General features: G+C 35.6%; 2 protein-coding genes across 3 annotated transcripts; one reads left to right on the forward strand and one right to left on the reverse strand.

Moving 5' to 3' along the window:
- The first annotated feature begins 859 nt into the window (after positions 1 to 859).
- On the forward strand, positions 860 to 12,894 carry LOC106874262 (UDP-glucuronosyltransferase 2A2). Of its 2 annotated transcripts, XM_089359729.1 has the most exons (3): positions 860 to 906; positions 7,928 to 9,985; positions 11,353 to 12,894. In XM_089359729.1, exon 2 carries the CDS (start codon positions 7,949 to 7,951, stop codon positions 9,383 to 9,385), a length of 1,437 nt encoding a protein of 478 aa, XP_089215855.1. In that variant the 5' UTR covers positions 860 to 906; positions 7,928 to 7,948; the 3' UTR covers positions 9,386 to 9,985; positions 11,353 to 12,894. The 2 variants fall into 2 exon arrangements, with proteins under 2 accessions (XP_089215855.1, XP_089215854.1); XM_089359728.1 differs by lacking the exon at positions 860 to 906 and having other exon boundaries at positions 7,181 to 9,985.
- On the reverse strand, positions 11,221 to 12,795 carry LOC106874261 (UDP-glucuronosyltransferase 2B37). The gene has a single exon (XM_014921921.3). The coding sequence runs from the start codon at positions 12,793 to 12,795 to the stop codon at positions 11,281 to 11,283; it is 1,515 nt and encodes a 504-aa protein (XP_014777407.1). The 3' UTR covers positions 11,221 to 11,280.
- Positions 12,895 to 20,237: the final 7,343 nt, after the last annotated feature.

Raw genomic sequence — 20,237 nt, forward strand, 5'->3', positions numbered from 1 at the left:
TGTGGTTTGAGGGAGATTTCGCTGCTATTTCACAAAACAAATGTCATAAAGACATTCATTGTGAGATAGTAATATTAACATTTACAAAGTAGACATACAGGCACACATACTACATTCACAGACGGCCTACATTTATGTATATGAATTACTCATGTTTTTATACAGACAATGAGTGCTAAGTATTCAAATACATTGATTTATGTCCTATTTTCAGCGTAGTGTCGTAACTTTGACTTGTTTTGCTGGATATAATTCGATGTATATATATATATATATATATATATATATATATATATATATATATATATATATATATATATATATATATATATATTTATACATATTTTTGGGGGTGGGTGGTGCCTGTGTATGTATGTATGTGTGTGTGTGTGTGTGTATGTGTGGCTACACACACGCACATACACAGAATTATGCAACTAGAATAGGTATATTTAAATATATAAGTATACACATATATAAGTATATATATGTAAGTATATATATATATATATATATATATATATATATATATATATATATATATATACATACACACACATTCATATATACATATATATGTATATGTATGTATATATATATATATATATATATATATATATACACACACATGTGCATATATATGTATATATGAGTGTATGTCTATATATATATATACTTCATATACATATACTATATATATATACTATATATATATATATATATATATATATATATATATATATATATATATATATATATATATATATATATATATATATATATATATATATATATATATATATATATATATGTATACCTAAATACACACACACATACGCATACACATACACATTTATATATAAACAGAAAGCAAGTATTGTATTCCACTTGAAAAACTCATTTCATGTAAGTATGAATGTTCTTTGCTTCTATATTTATGATTACACACACACACACACACACACACACACACACACACACACACACACACACACACACGTACACACACACGTACGCACGCACGCACGCACGCACGAACGCACGCACATGCAGATACACTCATACATAAGTATTTATGTGTGCATGTATGCATGTTTGCATGCACGTAGGGTATGTTTGCATGTATGTATATATATATATATATATATATATATATATATATATATATATATATATATACAATTAAACCTTGGGAGAGGCATTATGCCGGTAATAAACACACGCACTGGTTCAGTCCTTTATTAATTTATATAGTTTAATTGTATTTCTTTCAACACACGTATCCACATCAAGAATCTTGCACACGAAATACACATACGAAATATATATATATATATATATATATATATATATATATATATATATATATATATGCATGTTACGTAATGTTACGTAGTTGTTTTCCATTATATATGTATGTCAAGTTTAGCAAGGAGAAGGGCGAAAGTGATCCGAATTAAAGACATGCTTTCCTTCATCGGACAGCTGTATGTATGTATATATGTATGTATATATATATATATATATATATATATATATATATATATATATATATATATATATATATATATATATATATATATATATATGTAAGGGACGACCGTGCGAACTCATAAAAGGAGAAATGGTGACGAATGGAAAAACAGAGGACTCCTTTTATTTAAACGTGTCACACGGTCGAACATACAATAGATATATCAAATGATGATATAGATGATATGTTATGCGACGATAACATAGATGACCAGTAATGAAAGACCACAACCGTATTAGATGAATAACAGAGATATTTATTGTAGCGTTAAAGATGTATGTCTGTGTGTGAGTGTGAATGCGACATATAAGAACATTATCAAAGACAGGCCGTCATACAAAGAAGAGTGTGTATGTGAGTGATACATGTGTGTATGAGTGTTTACAGCAGATAGAAAGAGAGTCAATAACACGTGAGCAATTATACCAGTTCGTTAGTACACTATAGGAAAAGTTCTGTATGTGAAAGTGAGGAGAGGCTGAGTGTGGCAGTGCTGATCACTAGTTGTGATGTCGTGGCATCGATGCCGGGCCGTGATTCTTGTTATACAGATGTTCGTCGCTGGCCGAGAATTTCTTGTCTGTTTAAGAACTCTTGTCTGTTTATTTACCGTGGTGAAGCTGAGTCACCTAACAAAATCGAAGAGAGAGATGTGCCGCGGTAGTTTGGTGTACATAGAAAGTCGTGTAGACGCTGGTGGAGATTGTTGCTGGTTAGTAGTAATCGTAGAACCGTGTTGGTCATGACGATGGTGCTGGTTAGTAGTCGTAGACTCGTATTGCTGATGTGGCGACGGCGGTGGTCATCGTGGCTGGACGAAGCTGTTGAAGTGGTCGCTGGAACTGCTGCTGCTGTCGTGTGGTACACGGAACAGTTCTCAAAGAGAAACTGGACCGAGACGAATTATTGGGTATGAGTTAAAGCTATTTATAACAAACTATGGGCTCCCGATGGCTTCAGAATTTTACTCTATCACGTGACCTTATTAGGGGCCGTGATTGGTCAGTTATATATATATATATCTTTTATCTTTTACTTGCTTCAGTAATTAGACTGCTGCCATGTTGGGGCACTGGCTTGAAGAATTTTAGCCGGACGAATCGACTCCAGTACTTACTTTGTTTTTTTAAAGCCTGGTACTTTTTCTATCTTTCTCTTAGGACGAACCGCTAAATTACGGGGACGTAAGCACACCAACTGCGGTTGTCAGTTGATCGTGGGGGACAAGCACAGATACACACGCACACACACGCACACACACACACACATACATACACACACAGAGTTTACTCTTTTGTATAGGTACGATCAACAAAAAAGTACTCTGCAGTGCGAGACAAATATCATCTACACACACGTACACACACATACACGCACTACACCACACACACACACACACACACACACACACACACACACACAGGTACACACACATGACATGACTATCATAGTGTGTTCCTCGCAACTTTGTTTCGCCTATAACTTTCTTAGAAATTCATATTTTTAAAATCAAATTTTTCAGAACTAAATTTGAGATGATGTATATAAAGATTATGTTGGAAAAAAAAAAAAGGACTGAAAAAATTTTGGCAGGTAGATCAAACTCTGTTTCCCCGCAGACTTTCTTAAATCCATAATTATTATTGAAATTTCCAAGGGATACGTTTCCGAGTGTCCAGATTACCATCGTCTTTATCAAATTAGAAAATAAAAAATAAAAATGAAAATAAAAATAAAAATAAAATAAAGTAAATTTCATTGGTAATCTACCCTCTCGAAAATGTATTACTAGAAAGTTTCATTAAACAAGAAATTTTAAGATCGTTATGAAGAGGCTGAGTTCGATGTGAGACAAATTGTCTGAAAGTGCAGCCATCACGCAAAAAACAAAAAAAAAAACAAAATCTTTTACAACTTTTTCAGACACAAGTGTAATCTATTCTATCTAAAGCGTATCTCCTGAAAATTTCATTAAAAAAATTAGCATTTTAAAGTGAAATATGGGGAAACAAAACCAGGATAGCACACTCGTTAACATATGGGCGGAGGCGTAAGAAGTTTGATTCCTAACTACATGGTTCTGGGTTCAGTCCCACTGCGTGGCACCTTGGACAATATCTTCTACTGTAGCCTCGAGCTGCGTCGTATATGTGTGTGTGTGTCTCTCTCTCTCTCTGTCTTTGTGTGTTTGTTCCTCACCACTGCTTGACAACCGGTGCTGGTGTGCTTACGTCCTCGTAATTCTCTTAGAGACCGATAGAATAAGTACCAGCTTTTACAAAAAAATAAGCACTGAGGTCGATAAGTTCGACAAAATCTTTCAAGGCCGTGCCCCATTCAGTCTAATAACAGAAACAACTAAAAGATAAAAGGTACACACACACTTCGAAAAAGTATATTTATTTTTCTTTAACAAGAATAGTATTGATACTAACTTGGAAGTTTCGACCAGCTAAGCTGTCATCGGATTACGTGCTACTTCATACAAAAGTACGGAGTAACCCTTCAGATTAATGTAAAATTATTTTTATTATGACTAAACATAAAAACAGACATTAATACACAAGCACACACAATGCATGTATGTGTGTGTGTGTGTGTGTGTGTGTGTGTATAAACGTGGAGGCGCAATGGCCTGGTGCTTAGGGCAGCGGACTCGCGGTTTCGATTCCCAGACCGGGCGTTGTGAGTGTTTATTGAGCGAAAACACCTAATGCTTCATGAGGCTCCGGCAGGGGATGGTGGCGAACCCCGCTGTACTCTTTCACCACAACTTTCTCTCACTCTTACTTCCTGTTTCTGTTGTACCTGTACTTCAAAGGGTCAGCCTTGTCACACTTTGTGTCACGCTGAATCTCCCCCGAGAACTACGTTAAGGGTACACGTGTCTGTGGAGTGCTCAGCTTGCACGTTAATTTCACGAGCAGGCTGTTCCGTTGATCGGGTCAACTGGAACCTTCGTGTGCATAAACATATAGATATTTATATACTTAGAGAACAGATTTACATGCAGTACAAAAATATAGAAAACTAAGGGGAGAGTACATGGTATTTCATATGTATTTATACGCACACATATACAGTTGGAATCTGAGGTCTCTTTAGCGCTATTGTAACCGAGCCAACAACCGAGAACAGTTAGTCAGTTAAACTTAATGTACGCCCTGTCACCGCTTCTCTCCTTCACCGCTGCCTTACCCTTCGCTCTTACCAGCAGTCCAGACCACGTTAGTCAGTGGAATTCGGTATGCCTTGACAATTGAAAAGGGTTATTGTTATATTGGACCATTTTTAGAATAACGAATGTTTTTCTGTATTTTGGTAATGAAAAATTTCTAATACACATACAGATTACATAGACACATATACAGACTGCATCAATATCATATATGTATATAGTTCGACGCTCTAACCACTGAGCCATGCGCCTTCACAATAATAATAATAATAATAATAATAATAATAATAATAGTGATGATAACACACACACACACACACACACACATACACACACACACACGCACACACACACATATATGTTGTTAACACATCCAACAACGACGCCACCCTTCGCAATAATACCATCTCATGACTTCCTACTTTTCTCTCGACTCACGACTTCCACTTCTCTCAATCTCCTGGCTGCTCACACCCTCCCTCTCCCTGCTCTGCCTCTCCTAGCTCGTCTTATCCTTCCTCTACTTCAACATTGCCATCTCCTCTTGAATCGCCTACTTCCTCCTTCCATCAACTTCTATTTGCTTTCTTTTTCATCCATTCTACCCTTAAACTCCCTGTATTATAATCTGAAATGTTAGATGCCAAACTCTCCAGCCTGAAAACGGAGGCCGGACTTACGGTAATGTTTATATTTATCCACTACTGGTTGCATACCCTTGACTTCTTGCACGCTCCATCTGCCAACAATATAACTATTACATAATTCCGAAACCCCAGAAACAGCTGTAGGACCTGAAATACCATACCCTCTCCTCTAAATTTTCTGTATTTTTTGTACACCATGTAAATTTGTTCTGTAAATATATAAATATCTATATACTTATACATGAACGTTCATCTGAATATTTTCAGTTTTTGTTTCTCTCTCTCTCTCTCCACATATCCATATATATCCCTATAAATATTTACCTGTGTATATGTATGTATATAGGTATATTTTATATATCAAGGCCAAAATGTTTATCTGATTCATTATCTCCATATCAGGTCACTTAGATTTCTCTTATAGCCACTCTCGTTCGTAGACTTAGTTGTCTATAAAGATTTCGGAGTGTGAGTTCAAATCATTTGAACATTACTACATGGTTTCTATATTGAGCATTTCTGGATCTCACTTGCTGACTATATATATATATATATATATATATATATATATATATATATATATATATATATATACTGTTGTATCTTGGGAGGGTCATTACGCCAATAAAGATAACTCAAGTAAAGGTTCAATATTATTTCTTTATTGTTAGTCAATTGGTTAAATATCTAACCATTTAACTATGGTTCTGGGTTCAGTCCCACTGCGTGGCATCTTGGGCAAGTGTCCTCTACTATAGCCTCGGATTTGGTAGTCGTATATATGTATATATATATGTGTGTTTGTCGCCCCAGCATCGCTTGACAACCGATGCTGGTGTGTTTACGTCCTCGTAACTTAGCGGTTCGGCAAAAGTGAACGATAGAATAAGTATTAGGCTAACAAAGAATGAGTCCTGGGGTCGATTTGCTCGACTAAAGGCGGTGCTCCAGCATGGGCGCAGTCAAATGACTGAAACAAATAAAAGAGTATATATACATACACCAGCTTAATATGTTTTTCTCATTCATTATCTTCCTAGACAGTTATCGCAGCGGAGGTCTTCCCACGTTTGAGTGCACACGAATGGGTTAAATATATACATATACAGTTTTATTTTAATCGTTGCTGTCTTGTATGACTTTCATTATTTCCGGTTTAACAAAGCTTTGCACATGCCAGCAAATATATTTTTTGCTGTTTGTATATAAGAACAACTACTATTATTGGGCTATGCCTGACGGATTCAGTTTCTATAACTGATGAAGCTTAACATGTGCTTTACAGTCTGATGACGTTATTCATACCCAATTTCAGCGTGTTTTTCACACATTTTTGTAAAACGAATTTGTCTTCATAGGCAGTTACCGCAGCGAATGTCTTTCTAGAAATGAGATAGGCGCAGACGTGGCTGTGTCGTAAGAAGGCTGCTTTCTAACCACATATCATACCTCATATATGTATATATGTATTATTATTATAAGAAAGTTATGTAATTCTGTGATATTATGCATGTACAGATACGTATATTGATGTATAATTCAGTTTCACACCGTGCCAGAACACTTTTTGAAATGCATAGCGTACCTTTATGTATCACTGAATTTTTAACATGTACAAATCTTAATATTTGGCACATTCGCACTTATCACCACTCAAATTTTTAATCGCACAAAAATGTCTCGATCTCCAATATATAACATAATTCTCTCTTTAGTTTTACTTTTTACAAATTCTATTGGGTCTCGCTTATATAAACCCCGCCTACAAGACAACCATCATTCCATACATCAACGGTGAACTTAGAAATGACAATAGAACTTAAAGTCTGATTTATGATGTGTCTTCGAAGTAACTGCTAATTTTTACTTTGTGAAAAAAAAAATATCATCTATATGTACGCATTTGGTGTTTTTAGTTCAAGCAGTGGTTCTCAACCGGCATGCATATGACCCTTTGGGGTTCATAAAAGATTTTTGGGGTCCACACAAGCAGAATCGTGCATTGGGTCCACACAAGCAAAATAGTACATTGGGTCCACGCAAGCAAACAGTACATTGGATCCACAATAGTTTATCTAAGGATTCACGAAAAAGTTTGCTTTAGATGTATTTATTGCAAGAAACAGCTAGGTTTCTGTGAGGTTTTACATAGTTCAACTTACACAAGGGAATGCGTGATAAACAAAATAAAAATTTAACCAATCGTTTTAAACATCGAATGGTTATAGGGGTCCACCAGAACAAAATAGTAATGAAAGGGGTGCCTACTTAAAAAATGGTTGAGAACCACTGAGTTAAAGGTCGAATGTTTCAATGCTTAATTATATATAAAATATTCACATTACTATATGCGTAGTTGTGTGTTTGTGTGCGCAGACCAGACGTAGGAATGGTGTAGTTGTCCTTAGTCAGAATCATGCAAAGCAAACGTGTATGTTACTGGCATATAACGAAGTTAATTTTGGTAATACTTCTGTTTGCCTACCTCGAAATTACAAACTCTCTAATTATCACAATTTTATTTATTTATCTAATAATAAGTTTACCTTTCTAAATTTTTTTTTTCAGATCATAACTACATGAAAGACCATGAAGATTTTGCCCATCTCAATATTGGTGCTATCCACTGTTATTCTTTTACCGACAGTGAACAGCAAAAATATTTTATACTTAGCGTGGCCCGCCTACAGTCACCTGAATTCAATGATTTCTATTGCAAACGAATTGGCAAAGTATGGGCATAACAACTATTTTATATTAGATAGAAATTACACCAAAACTTTCCAAAATCAGCAAAGCATAAATATTCTACCAATGGATGAAATTCCAGAAATGGAATTAATGCGATTTGATGCACAAAAGCAAGAAAAATCAAAACAAATATACGTGATGCGACAGCTTCTGAACACGTTTCCTATGATCTGCGATAGATTTTTAAGGAATGAAAAATGGATAGAATCATTGCGAGCCGTCAATGCCAGTTTAGCTGTGATCAATGGAATATTCATGACAAACTGTCTTACAATAATCCCTTATCAATTGTCAATTCCATTTGTTCTCACGGCATCTGAGATATATCCTAGTCTTCATCGTATTCCATGGCTCCCAACTGTTTTCCCAAATAGTATGCTCACATCCTCCGATAAGATGACATATTCAGAAAAGTTAATAAGTACTTTGGCTGCTATTTTAGACTATACTATTCCTCCTATTGGAGCGCCTACACACAGTGTCAAAACATACGCTAAAGACAAACCCGATATTTCATTCACAGATTTGCTACATCAGGCACAGTTTTTTCTTATTGAAAAAGATGTACTTCTAGATTATCCGCTACCCCAACTTCCAAATGTAAGATATGTTGGTGGCCTGGCTGCAAAACGTTCAATATCTTTGAAGGGAGAATTACTGAAATTCGTAAATGCTTCCACGAATGGAATAGTTGTGGTGTCATTTGGCAGTAATATCAATGATTTCCCTGCTGTTCAGCTAGAAAAGCTACAGAGCGCATTGAAACAAATAAAATATGATGTTGTGTGGAGACAGAAGAAAACATCATTTTCTCATAAGAATATTTATATCAGTGATTGGGTACCACAAAATGATCTGCTTGGCCATCCTAAAACTAAATTATTTGTTACTCATTGTGGAAATAGCGGTCAGTTTGAAGCTTTGGTCCATGGTGTGCCAATGCTGGGAATACCTTTATTTGCAGACCAACATTATAACTCTCGCAGAATGACCGAGAAAGGATATGGTTTGTCTCTAGATATAGAAAACTTTACTCCAGGGGAATTAATAGAGAAAATAAAAGAACTAATTGAAAATAAAACATATTCTGAGAAAATTAAAAGAGCTAGTGAAATATTCCACTCCCGACCCGAATATCCAGCGAAGAAATCAGCCCGCCATATTGATCACATCTTGAAATACGGTGGAGAATATCTAAAATCTCCATGTCAAGAGAGTCAATTGTATGAATTTTTCATGATCGATGTATTGGCTCCTATATTTGCAGTAACATGATTTTTGATATATTTAATATATCTAAGTGTGAAAAAATGTTTATCGTTTTGTTGCAAGAAAAAAACGAAGACTGACTAAAATAATTGCTTTGGTGTAAATTATATTTGTTTTATGTAAATTAAAGTCAGAAACGTTCAGGGTTTTAAAACTTCAATAGAAACTAAGAACATATTTTTCTGTAGAAATTATACTCATGTTGAAATGTTTACCTTGTTTACAATGGTTTTTATGTGTAGTGTGTGTACTTTAGGGCTTTAATATCTGTATGGCGAGTTAGCTAATGGCTACACTTCATTATTTCCAGTCATTTTGCTAAAATCGTACAAAAGTACATCCTTAACGATTTTCTAAGCGTTTAGTCCACCTTATTTTCACATTTTTGCTCCTACGTCATCATCTCGAAATAAAAAAGTAAATGAATCTCCCTTTCCTTTACAACAGAGTGTTACACTATTGTCTGAAGACAATAATTCTTGCAAACAAATTTATATAATAGAAAACTTGAATAACATGTATCTCAGTAAGAGGGCGGTGCATTGTGATAAAGTGAAGCTGGTATACTACAGTGAGCGGTTTAGCGGGACATACCTTTAAGAGCAGGTACACACAACTTATATACTCTTTTACATGTTTTTTCTTCATTTTCTTTGAATATTTCCTTTTCCCTTCTGCCTTGTTTTCTAATTCTTATCTGTCTTTCTTTTTCCAGCTACCTGCTCCCACAACTCTTTGTTTTATAGTTTCCTGAGATTTATTTTATTGTTTTTCATTTAATTAATCCTTTCTACAATAGACACAAGGCCTGAAATTTTGGGGGAGGGGGCTAGTCAATTATATCAACCCCGGCTCTTAAATGGTATTTATTTCATCGATTCCGAAAGGATGAAAATCTAAGTCGACATCGACGAAATTTGAACTCGAAACGTAAAGACCGACTAAATGCTGCTAAGCACTTTGTCCGGCGGGCTAACGATCCCGCCAACTTACCGCCTTTTTACTTAGTTATATAATTTTTAACTTGCTTTTTTCATATACCACCGAGGTCGACTTTGCCTTTCATCCTTTCGGGGTCGATAAATTAAGTATCAGTTGCGTACTGAGGTCGATCTAATCGACTGGCCCCTCCCCAAAAATTTCGGGCCTTGTACCTAGAGTAGAAACTTGCTTCTATCATATATACTTTTCCTTATATTAATATAATGATATAATAATGAGGAGAACGATTGAGAATATACTGGCTTGTAGACATGGTAGGAAAGTCCTGTTGCAGCAAAAGTAGTATGGCGCTCAGTTCTGATGGAATTTTTTTTAATCGTCCAGCAGGGTTTTCATATTCTAGCATCACACCCATAGATGTGTCCGTCGCTAGTTTATATTTTTATATTTCACAATTATGCTTTTACATTTGTTGCTTCCCCCAAATCGAACAACCATCAATCGAGTAAAGTGAACGGCTTAAGGAGCAGGCAATGTATTGGATACCTTTCTATTTCCCCCTCCCCTCCAGGAACTAAGTGAGTTGTGTTTTTAAATAAGGCAACATAGTCAGGTGATTCCACCCAATTCTTCTCACTGTCAAGACTGAAGAAAACAGTGTTAAGATAAATCTCCTGCTGCCTAATGTGCAGGTTTGTGACTATGTTTTCAACTGATCAACGTCACCACGCACTCATAATCAAAGGACTTTGAGAGACCGTTTCGATAAGACTGGCTATTTTGTTGTATTCTTTATAGTATATTTCAATGTCAAGTAGTACAAGTTCTAAGAGATATAATATACTGCGATGAGTCAAAGTTCTTCTACCTCATAGAAATTTTACTGATAGACATTTGTACAGTATGGATTTTACTACTTTATTTATAAAGTTTTTATAATTGTAAAATTATTTTTAATTTTAATCCATTTTCTTCTTTTTTACACAACAACATCGATAACATTTTTGAATGACAAATTTTACCAAACACAGTGAGACAATAATTACAGCCAAAAACACAGCATATATATCCAGCATGAGAAATTGGTAAAGTGGCATAGACTGAAAGGGAGAACTGAAGTAATTTCCACCATATTTAATCACATTGTCTATATAGCGTGCACCTTTAGCTGCAGGACTTTCTGGACGAGAATGGAATATTTCACTGGCTATTTTAATCTTGTTTTTATATTTGGGATTTACAATCAGTTCATTAATGGTTAAAACAAGCTCATCTTTCGTGTAATTAAACATATCCATAGAGATTCCATATCCCTTTACTTGCATTCGGTAACCATTGTGAGACTGATCAGCAAAGACTGGAAAACCAAGCATAGGTACTCCATGGTAGAGAGACTCAAACTGACCACTATTACCACAATGTGTAATAAAGAGTTTTGTTTTTGGATGACCCAAAAGATCATTTTGTGGTAGCCATTTTGTTACAAAGATGTTTGGAGCTAAATACTTTGAAGCTGATAGTTTCCAAATCACATCATATTTTATTTCTTTAAAAGCCATCTCCATCTTTTTTATATGTTCTTCTGGTACTTTACTGACAATACTTCCAAAAGAAACAACAATGATTCCATTGTTCGATTTGTCGACAAATTTTTTGACATCACCTTCTAATGGAGCTGCTTTACGTGCTGCCACACCACCAATATATTTAACATTTGGAAGTGCTGGCAGAGGCTGGCTCAGTAAAAAATCAGTTTCAGTTAAATACAATTCTGCCTGGTGTAAGAGACTACGAAATGAAATATCAGGTTTCTCTGGAGCATATTCTTTAACACTTCTTGAAGGCATACCCATTGGCTTTGCAAAATACATGTAATATGCTACAACAGCACCTTTCAGCCTTTGAAAAAACGTAATTTTATTGGGGTTTTGAAAACCTATGGAAGTGAAAACAGCTGGAAGCCAGGGATTTCGACTAACAATTGGTGGTCCAGGATTGATACCTTGAAACACAAATGGTATGGATAATCTATAAGGAATTATTGCCAAACAATTACTCATAAAGACAAAGTCTATCACAGCTATGGAAGCATTTACCTTCTTCAAATATTGGAACCAATCTTCATCTAAAAGAAAATTATCACAAACTTTATTCATAATTTTAAACATATCCTTTATTGTAGAGTTCCCACTCAAAAAATAGTCGAGGGTTGTTTCAAAAAATTTGTCAACATTGGGATCATCTTTCATCTTCAGAAGTTCAACACCTTTGAATGACTGAAACATTTTTGCCATTTTATCTGTCATCGGAAAATAACTGGTGTGACCATATTTGCTCAGCTCACTCCCCACATAAGCCAGACTCTGTAAGTGACTAAAGTATGGCCATGAAAGTAGCAGGACATTATCAGCTTTGGTATATTTCACTCCAGCTGAAATGCTGAATACAATTAGACTAAACCATATTAGGTTCATTGTACTTTTTGGTTAGATTTCTTATTGATGGATATTTCTGTAAATAAAACAAAAATTTCAATTCAGAGGAAATAAAATAAAATTTAAGTTATTACTCATCAGATCATCATCATTATTTTTCAAAGTTATCACCATTACATGTTGAAAATACACATTTCTGGGGTAAACAAAAGGATATGTGTAGTGTTGATGCCAACCACTTTACAGACAATATTTAGCACATTTTGTCATGACATCAGCACTATAGAAGTTGTTTCATTCTTGACAAGGCTAAAGCATTCTCTCCACTCTACATTTTCTCCATTCATTCACCGACACTGGAAACTTATCTTGCCTTTTGGCTGCAACAGAAAGATCAACTGTTTTGTCAGAAGCAGACAGAAAAGTTATGTAAGACAATCAGAGTGAGAAGGTGATGGAGGAAGGAATAAAGGAAGAGAGAAAATGACAGCAGTGGAAGAGTGTTTGGGTGGGAGGGTGGTAGAGGAGACAATAAAGGAGAAATGATAGTAGTGGGAGAGTGAGAGAAATAGGAAAGCAAGAGAGAAGAAGCAGGAGGATGATAAAGGACAAAGTAAAGAAAGAGAAACAATGATAGACAACTACATGATGTCTCTTGGTAAGGAGCTTAAAAAGCAAACAGCATGAGTGGTATGATTGAGGATGAGAGAAAATGACAGAATTACAGAGTTGGTCAAAGATTTGGAGAATAAAATTCCAAACAAGGAAGTAAAGTCTTGAATTGAAAGGCCTTAAAGAAAACTCAGCAATGGTTAAAATTTTAATAAATCATAAAAGCATGGGCCTAAAACTATCAGGAAAATTGTCATGATTTGATAAGAAGAAAAGAGAAGAAATTTTGTGTTGTATCAAATGTAAACTGGAACTGCACAAGTGATATAGTGAGAACACAAATAGATGAACAGAGAAGATAAACTTCATAGGTAGTAGATGCACAGGTACAACAGATTCTTTGAAATGTGCAGTGGGAGTGGTGGTTCTGAAAGCATAGCAGTTAGAAAGAGAATGGTTTGGAATAAGTTAGGGTTTATTTTCTCAGCTAGTGGTAAGTGTTTCTCTTTCAGAATAAATTACTCCATAGAGTTCATTCCATGACACTTTGCCCTCACCCAAGCAATAATGGTTAAAGACATGCATGCATGCATCCATTGTTCCATCCATCTATGCTGACAATTTTATTAATGATAGAAAATGATGCAGCCATTCAAAACAATGATAGAAACCATTGATAAATTCGTTACCAAAGAACTTAGCACTTTCTATTTAACAGTAAAATGCTACAAATTATTCATAAAATTGACAGTGCTTTTTATATCAATGAAACTTTTTATAACAAATTTTTTAATGAGTGTGTGTAAGAAAGTAAGTATTAAACTATTTTCTTTTACTTGAAAGCAATTTTTCTAAAGCAACTACCATTGCGTTCTGTGAGTCATTGATTTTTGTCTTTTTCCATTTAATCATGATACCTCTCAATTTATGCAATTTTAAAACTGTTATTACAATAGGCACAGGTATGGCTGTGTGGTTAAGAAGCACCTTTTGCAACCATGTGATTTCTGGATCAGTCCTACTGTGTGGCACCTTGGACAAGTGTCTTCTACTATAGCTCCAAGCTAACCAATGCCCCAAGAGTGGATTTGGTAGATGAAAATATGTGAAAGCTCATATATATATATATATATATATATATATATATATATATATATATATATATATACATACAGGCGTACCTCACCCTACGTCGTTAATTAGTCCCAAGAGATAAGGATGTTGGGAATTTTCCGAAAGTCCTCTCGCCACCACAAGATTTTCCCCACAAATTACTTTATAGTCATTAATGTATGCCATTTCAAATGTATCTATATAAAATTTCATTGAAAAAAAAAAACATTTTCCTAAAAGTTATGAGGGAAAAACTCGGATTTTGTGTATTTTCCGAAGTCCTCTCTCCACCCCGTTGGAAAAGATTTTCCCCACAAATTTCTTTATAATCGTAATGTATGCCATTTGAAAGGCATTTCTATAAAATTTCATTGAAAAAAGGCCATTTTGCTAAAAGTTATGAGGGAAAAGCTCTTCAAGTTTAAAATGAGATTTTTGCTGGCGTAATTTCGTTATATCTATATTCCGCAACACATAAGTGCATAAAAATAGAACAGGCACACACACAGACAAGAACAAGCACGCACACACAACTCATTAGCTTTCTTCTCCTCGTCCCATTTCAGCAACTGTTACGGAAATATCCATTGTCAAATGTTGAGTTTGTCGAGTTATATCGAAGGAACGCCATATTTTTTTTTTACAGAAAAGGCTCCTCCCAAGGTTTTGAAGTGCAAAGACATTGACCAAAATGGATCCAAAGTGGAATAGTGAGAATGGGGGAGGGGTTTGTACAAAAAAAAAAAAATTTCAAAACTTTTTTTCATAAAAACATCTCATCATCATTTCGAAGGCTGTGGTAAAATAATAATAATAAAAAAAAATGGGAAAAATCCCCAGCAAAACGGAGTATTTCCAACTTAGGTCTTCCTGATCCGAAACTCCGTTTTTTCGAAACTTCTCTCCCCATCACGCCGGAAAAATTTCCCCCACAAATTTCTTTATAACTGTAATCTATGCCATTTGAAAGGTATTTGTATAAAATTTCATTAAAAGATATTCATTTTCCTTACAGTTATGAGGGGAAAAAATCGGATTGTGTGAATTTCCCGAAACTCCTCTCCCCACCCCTTCGGAAAAATTCTTGGTGGACATTGGAATTAGACACCGAGGGAAAATGGCTGTAACTTTTTTATTTTTTAAGTTAGGCGATTTTCGTTTTCGATAATGTGTTCTATATGTCCCGGTCATGCGATTCCCCCTAAAAAAATTTTTTGCGATTTCGCCCAACACCCAACCTCGGGAGGGGGGGGGGGTTCATTGTGTTCTACATGTCCAGGTCGTACGAGTAGCCTTCTCGCAACTTAGATGTGAAAATGAACGGCTTCAATTTATATTGAAACAGCAAAAGGATCACATGTGGAGTCCCCACCACGAAACTTGATATGCTAGAAATAACAGCTAAACGCGGACAATCCAAATCTTGCATTTACTCAGAAAGTTGAACTGCGAGTTTCACGCTTTTTACCAGAGAACATATATTCGAAAACGAAAAATACAAAATAAATAAAAAAATAGAAAGCAAATTCGAAAGCAAAAAAAAAAGTGTAACCTTTACCTTTCTGAAATCACTGTGGATATATTTCGGCTATGTGCTTAATAAATGTTTGAAAGTTCTCCCACGAATTCTCACACTTCATATCGTAATAATCGCGGTACATTGCCTCATCAATATGTGACCATTTCATGTTACCGCATGATCCACTTTTATATTTCAGTCTACGTTTTATTCGTGACCAAAATGCCTCTACGCTATTCGTACATACCCCACTAACGGGATCAACAAAATTCTGTGAAATTCTGAGTAAATGCAAGATTTGGATTGTCCGCGTTTAGCTGTTATTTCTAGCATATCAAGTTTCGTGGTGGGGACTCCACATGTGATCCTTTTTCTGTTTCAATATAAATTGAAGCCGTTCATTTTCACATCTAAGTTGCAAGAAGGCTACTCGTACGACCTGGACATGTAGAACACAATGAAATTCCCCCCCCCCCCCACCTCTCGAGGGTGGGTGGGGTGGGGGGCGAAATCGCAAAGAATTTTTTTAGGGGGAATCGCATGACCGGGACATGTAGAACACATTACCGAAAACGAAAATCGCCTAACTTAAAAAATAAAAAAGTTACACCCATTTTCCCTCAGTGTCTAATTCCAATGTCCACCAAATTCTTTCCCATAAATCCTTATATACTTTGAATCCACGGCATCTAAGTGGTATTTGTTGAAATTTTCGTTAAAAAGGATCCATTTTTCTGGAAGTTATGAGGCAACAAAGTCGTGGGAAGAGGTACACATATGTGGTTATGCCGACTCTAATATATTATGTCTTATTTTATCTAACTCGAAAGGATGAAATGCAAAGTTGATTCCGGCGATATTTAAACTCAGCGCGTAAAGAGACAGAGGAAATATTATCCAACAGAAGGACGGGGTAGCGAAAGACAGCACGAATATCTGCTTACAGGTCAACGGGATCAGCAATGACCTGGAGTTTAAATAATAAAATCGACCACGATATACTTAAAAAGAAAGTTAAACGGTTAAAAAAACAGACTATTTATACGTACAGTAGAGTGGGTGTGGTCGACTGTTCGTCAGGTACTTGCTGGCATCGCACGGTAATAAAACGCACCGTAAAACACCTCTGCTTATAACCTAGTTTTCTTCCTTCGTAAATATTAAAATAGTTTGAAACGTTACACTAGATATAAAACAGTTTGATTGTAGAGGAACTGCTGATAAATATACAACTATGAAGGGAGGTAATGGGACAAACAGGAGTAAAAGTTGGAAATGTATTTGCTTGAGTGCGTTCTAATTAGATCCCACTGTATGAAATGTTCTGGTTAAACGAAATGTTTATGTTTACCAATGTAGGCATGTGTGTATATTTGTCTCTTATCTATAAGACATGCTGTCTCACTACTTTACTACGCACCTACATATGTATGTTATGCATCTGTTTAAATGTGTTGTGTGTGTGTGCATGTATGTTTAATTATTGAGTTGGTAAGAAAGTAATTTCGTTTTTCGCATATAGATAGTTAGGATTTTTTTATGCTTTTTGCCAACGTTATAATTTTTCCCTTTTGACATTTTATTGCCGTTACTGTTAGTTTACTTAAGAAGCTAATTGCGCGTAATTTTGTTTACAGCTATTAGTTCAGTATCAATTTTAACATGGAGTGCAAAAAGCTGCAGAGGCTCACAAAGAAATACGTGAAGTTTATGGTGTTGATTGCTGAACAAAACGCACATGTCAAAAATAGTTTCAAAAATTCTGTTCTGGAGATTTTTGACTCAAAAATGACCAACTTTCTGGCCGATCTTCTGAAGTTGATGATGACCGAATCAAAGCCATAATTGAATCTTGTCATATAACTGTGCGAGAAACTTCAGAGAGGTTAAATGTATCACAACAAACAAAAATCACTTAAAATGTATTGGACTTCTTAAGACGCGCGATATTTGGGTTCCACATAGATTGAAAGAGATTCATTTAACACAACAAAACAATATTTATGATATGCATCTCAAACGCAATGAAATCGACCTTTTTCTATTGAAACAAATCATCACTGGTGATGAAAAATGATTTGTCTACAATATCATCAATCGAAAAGGTAATGAACCAGCACAAACCACATCGAAAGCTGAATTGCATCTGAAAAAAGAAAAAAAAAGGTGTAACAAGAGTTTAAGAGTTGGGCTTTACCAGTTTAGGAAGTATATTTAGATGTGTGCACGTAAGAAGGTTTGGAATGTATAAATGCATGTTTTACATAAAGGTACTAATAAATATCAGAAGGCAATGTTTTTGGTTAACAAACATAATTTAGGTACTACTAAAGCAGCGCGGACCCGAACGCGCAGTCGCGCGTCCTCGCTAGCTAGTCTTGAGTGGTCGATCCTAACCCTATCCCTAACCCTAACCCTAACCCTATCCCTAAACCGCGTGTGCAAATGAATACGTGTTTAGGGTTAGGGTTAGGGTTAGGATCGACCACTCACGACTAGCTAGCGCGGACGCGCGACTGCGCGTTCGGGTCCGCGCTGCTTTAGTAGTACCCATAATTTATTCCTTACTCACACATGAAGTAGCTAGCACAACAGAGATAAGTGTACAAGACAACAGGGTGTAGGTGACATGAGTTAATTCCTCAATGCACATCAAGGTAGTTAACTCCGGTACTTGGCTGCAAATCTAAAATATCCAATAAGTTTTGAAGTGGCAGTGAGGTGAGGCAGAAATCCCGTAGCATGTCGAGCTAGATGAGCCACAAGCTTTTTGATAGTTTAGTGTCTACATCTGAATGGGATAAAGCAAAGCAGTGATGAAAGGGAACCAAGTGTTAACATTCTGACATTTAGATAGCAACTGAATAAATGCTCTTGAAAAGCTAGCATTGTTACTCTGGGCAGAAGTTGTCATGTGTATTCTTCTGCCACTAGCTTTTAAAGAATGAAGGAATGCAGCACCAGTGTGCTGCTATGCTGGGGCGAGGTAATTCGACTGCCCTGCTATGCTACAAAGGTCATGCTGTAAGTTTGGTGGGATTACAAAAGTATTGTGTATTTTGAGTTGCTTCCAAGGAACCAAACGATCAATTCAGATGTTTATTGTCAACAACGAATGAAACTGGAGGAAGCAATTACAGAAAAACGGCAAGAATTGGCAAATCTTAAAGGATTGGTGTTCCACTATGACAACGCTGGATTACACATATCTTTGCTAACTCATGAAAAATTATTGGAACTTGGTTGGGAAGTGATATCACATCCACCATATAGTCCTAACCTTGCACCAACAGATTACCATTTATTTCGTAGTTTGCAAAATTCTTTGAATGGTAAAACTTTCAATAATGATGATGACCTGAAATTAGACTTGCTTCAGTTTTTGACTGATAAGGACCAGAAGTTCTATGAGCGTGGAATCATGAAGTTGCCAGAAAGACAACAAAAGGTCATCGAACAAAATGGAAAATATATAATTGATTAAAGCTTATTCTTTGTATGAAAAAAAAAATGACTTCCTTGCCAACCCAATATAACCAAGGAGCAAATCCATAGATGAACTTAATACAGTAAACTCTAGGTTCACACCCAAAAGAAATTATGTATATGTATATATATGTATATATATATAAGAGGCAACACATAATTTTATACATGTATGAATGCACCAACAAAGAAAAACAAAGAGAAAAATAATACACTACCAGATTTAAAAAAAGTAGTGTACATGTTTGATTCAAATAAATCAAAAGAAATTGGTCAGTCAATAAAATCACTTTTCTATCCCACAGACTGCTTCTATGAAGTCACTGCAATGATTAGCTCCTAGGATTAGGTGGCTTCATCTATGCTGCCCACCATCCCTGCATTGCCAGCATCCAATGAGTTCTTACCACTGTGGTGCCACCAGCTATACCCTCCCTCGATGAAACCTGGGAACATAGCAATTGCATTATTGGCAGCATTATTAATGTTGCCAATATAAAATCACAATTTTATGCTAAATTTCAGTCGAATAAAATGTTAAAAATTGCTTTAAAAATGGTAGATAAGAAAGAACAGAATGTTACAGTTCAAATATGAGGTGTGTGTGTGTGTGTGTGTGTGTGTGTGTGTGTGTGTGTGTGTGAGGCATAATGGGTAATTGGGGTAAAATAAGTAATTTCTAATTTCTTGTTATATTTTCCTTACCCGTTTGAAACAATTACATTGCAAGTACTACATCACCATCTTGTAT

Source organism: Octopus bimaculoides, chromosome 11, assembly GCF_046866305.1.
Source record: "Octopus bimaculoides isolate indiv1 chromosome 11, ASM4686630v1, whole genome shotgun sequence".
Classification (NCBI taxonomy): Eukaryota; Metazoa; Mollusca; class Cephalopoda; order Octopoda; family Octopodidae; genus Octopus; species Octopus bimaculoides.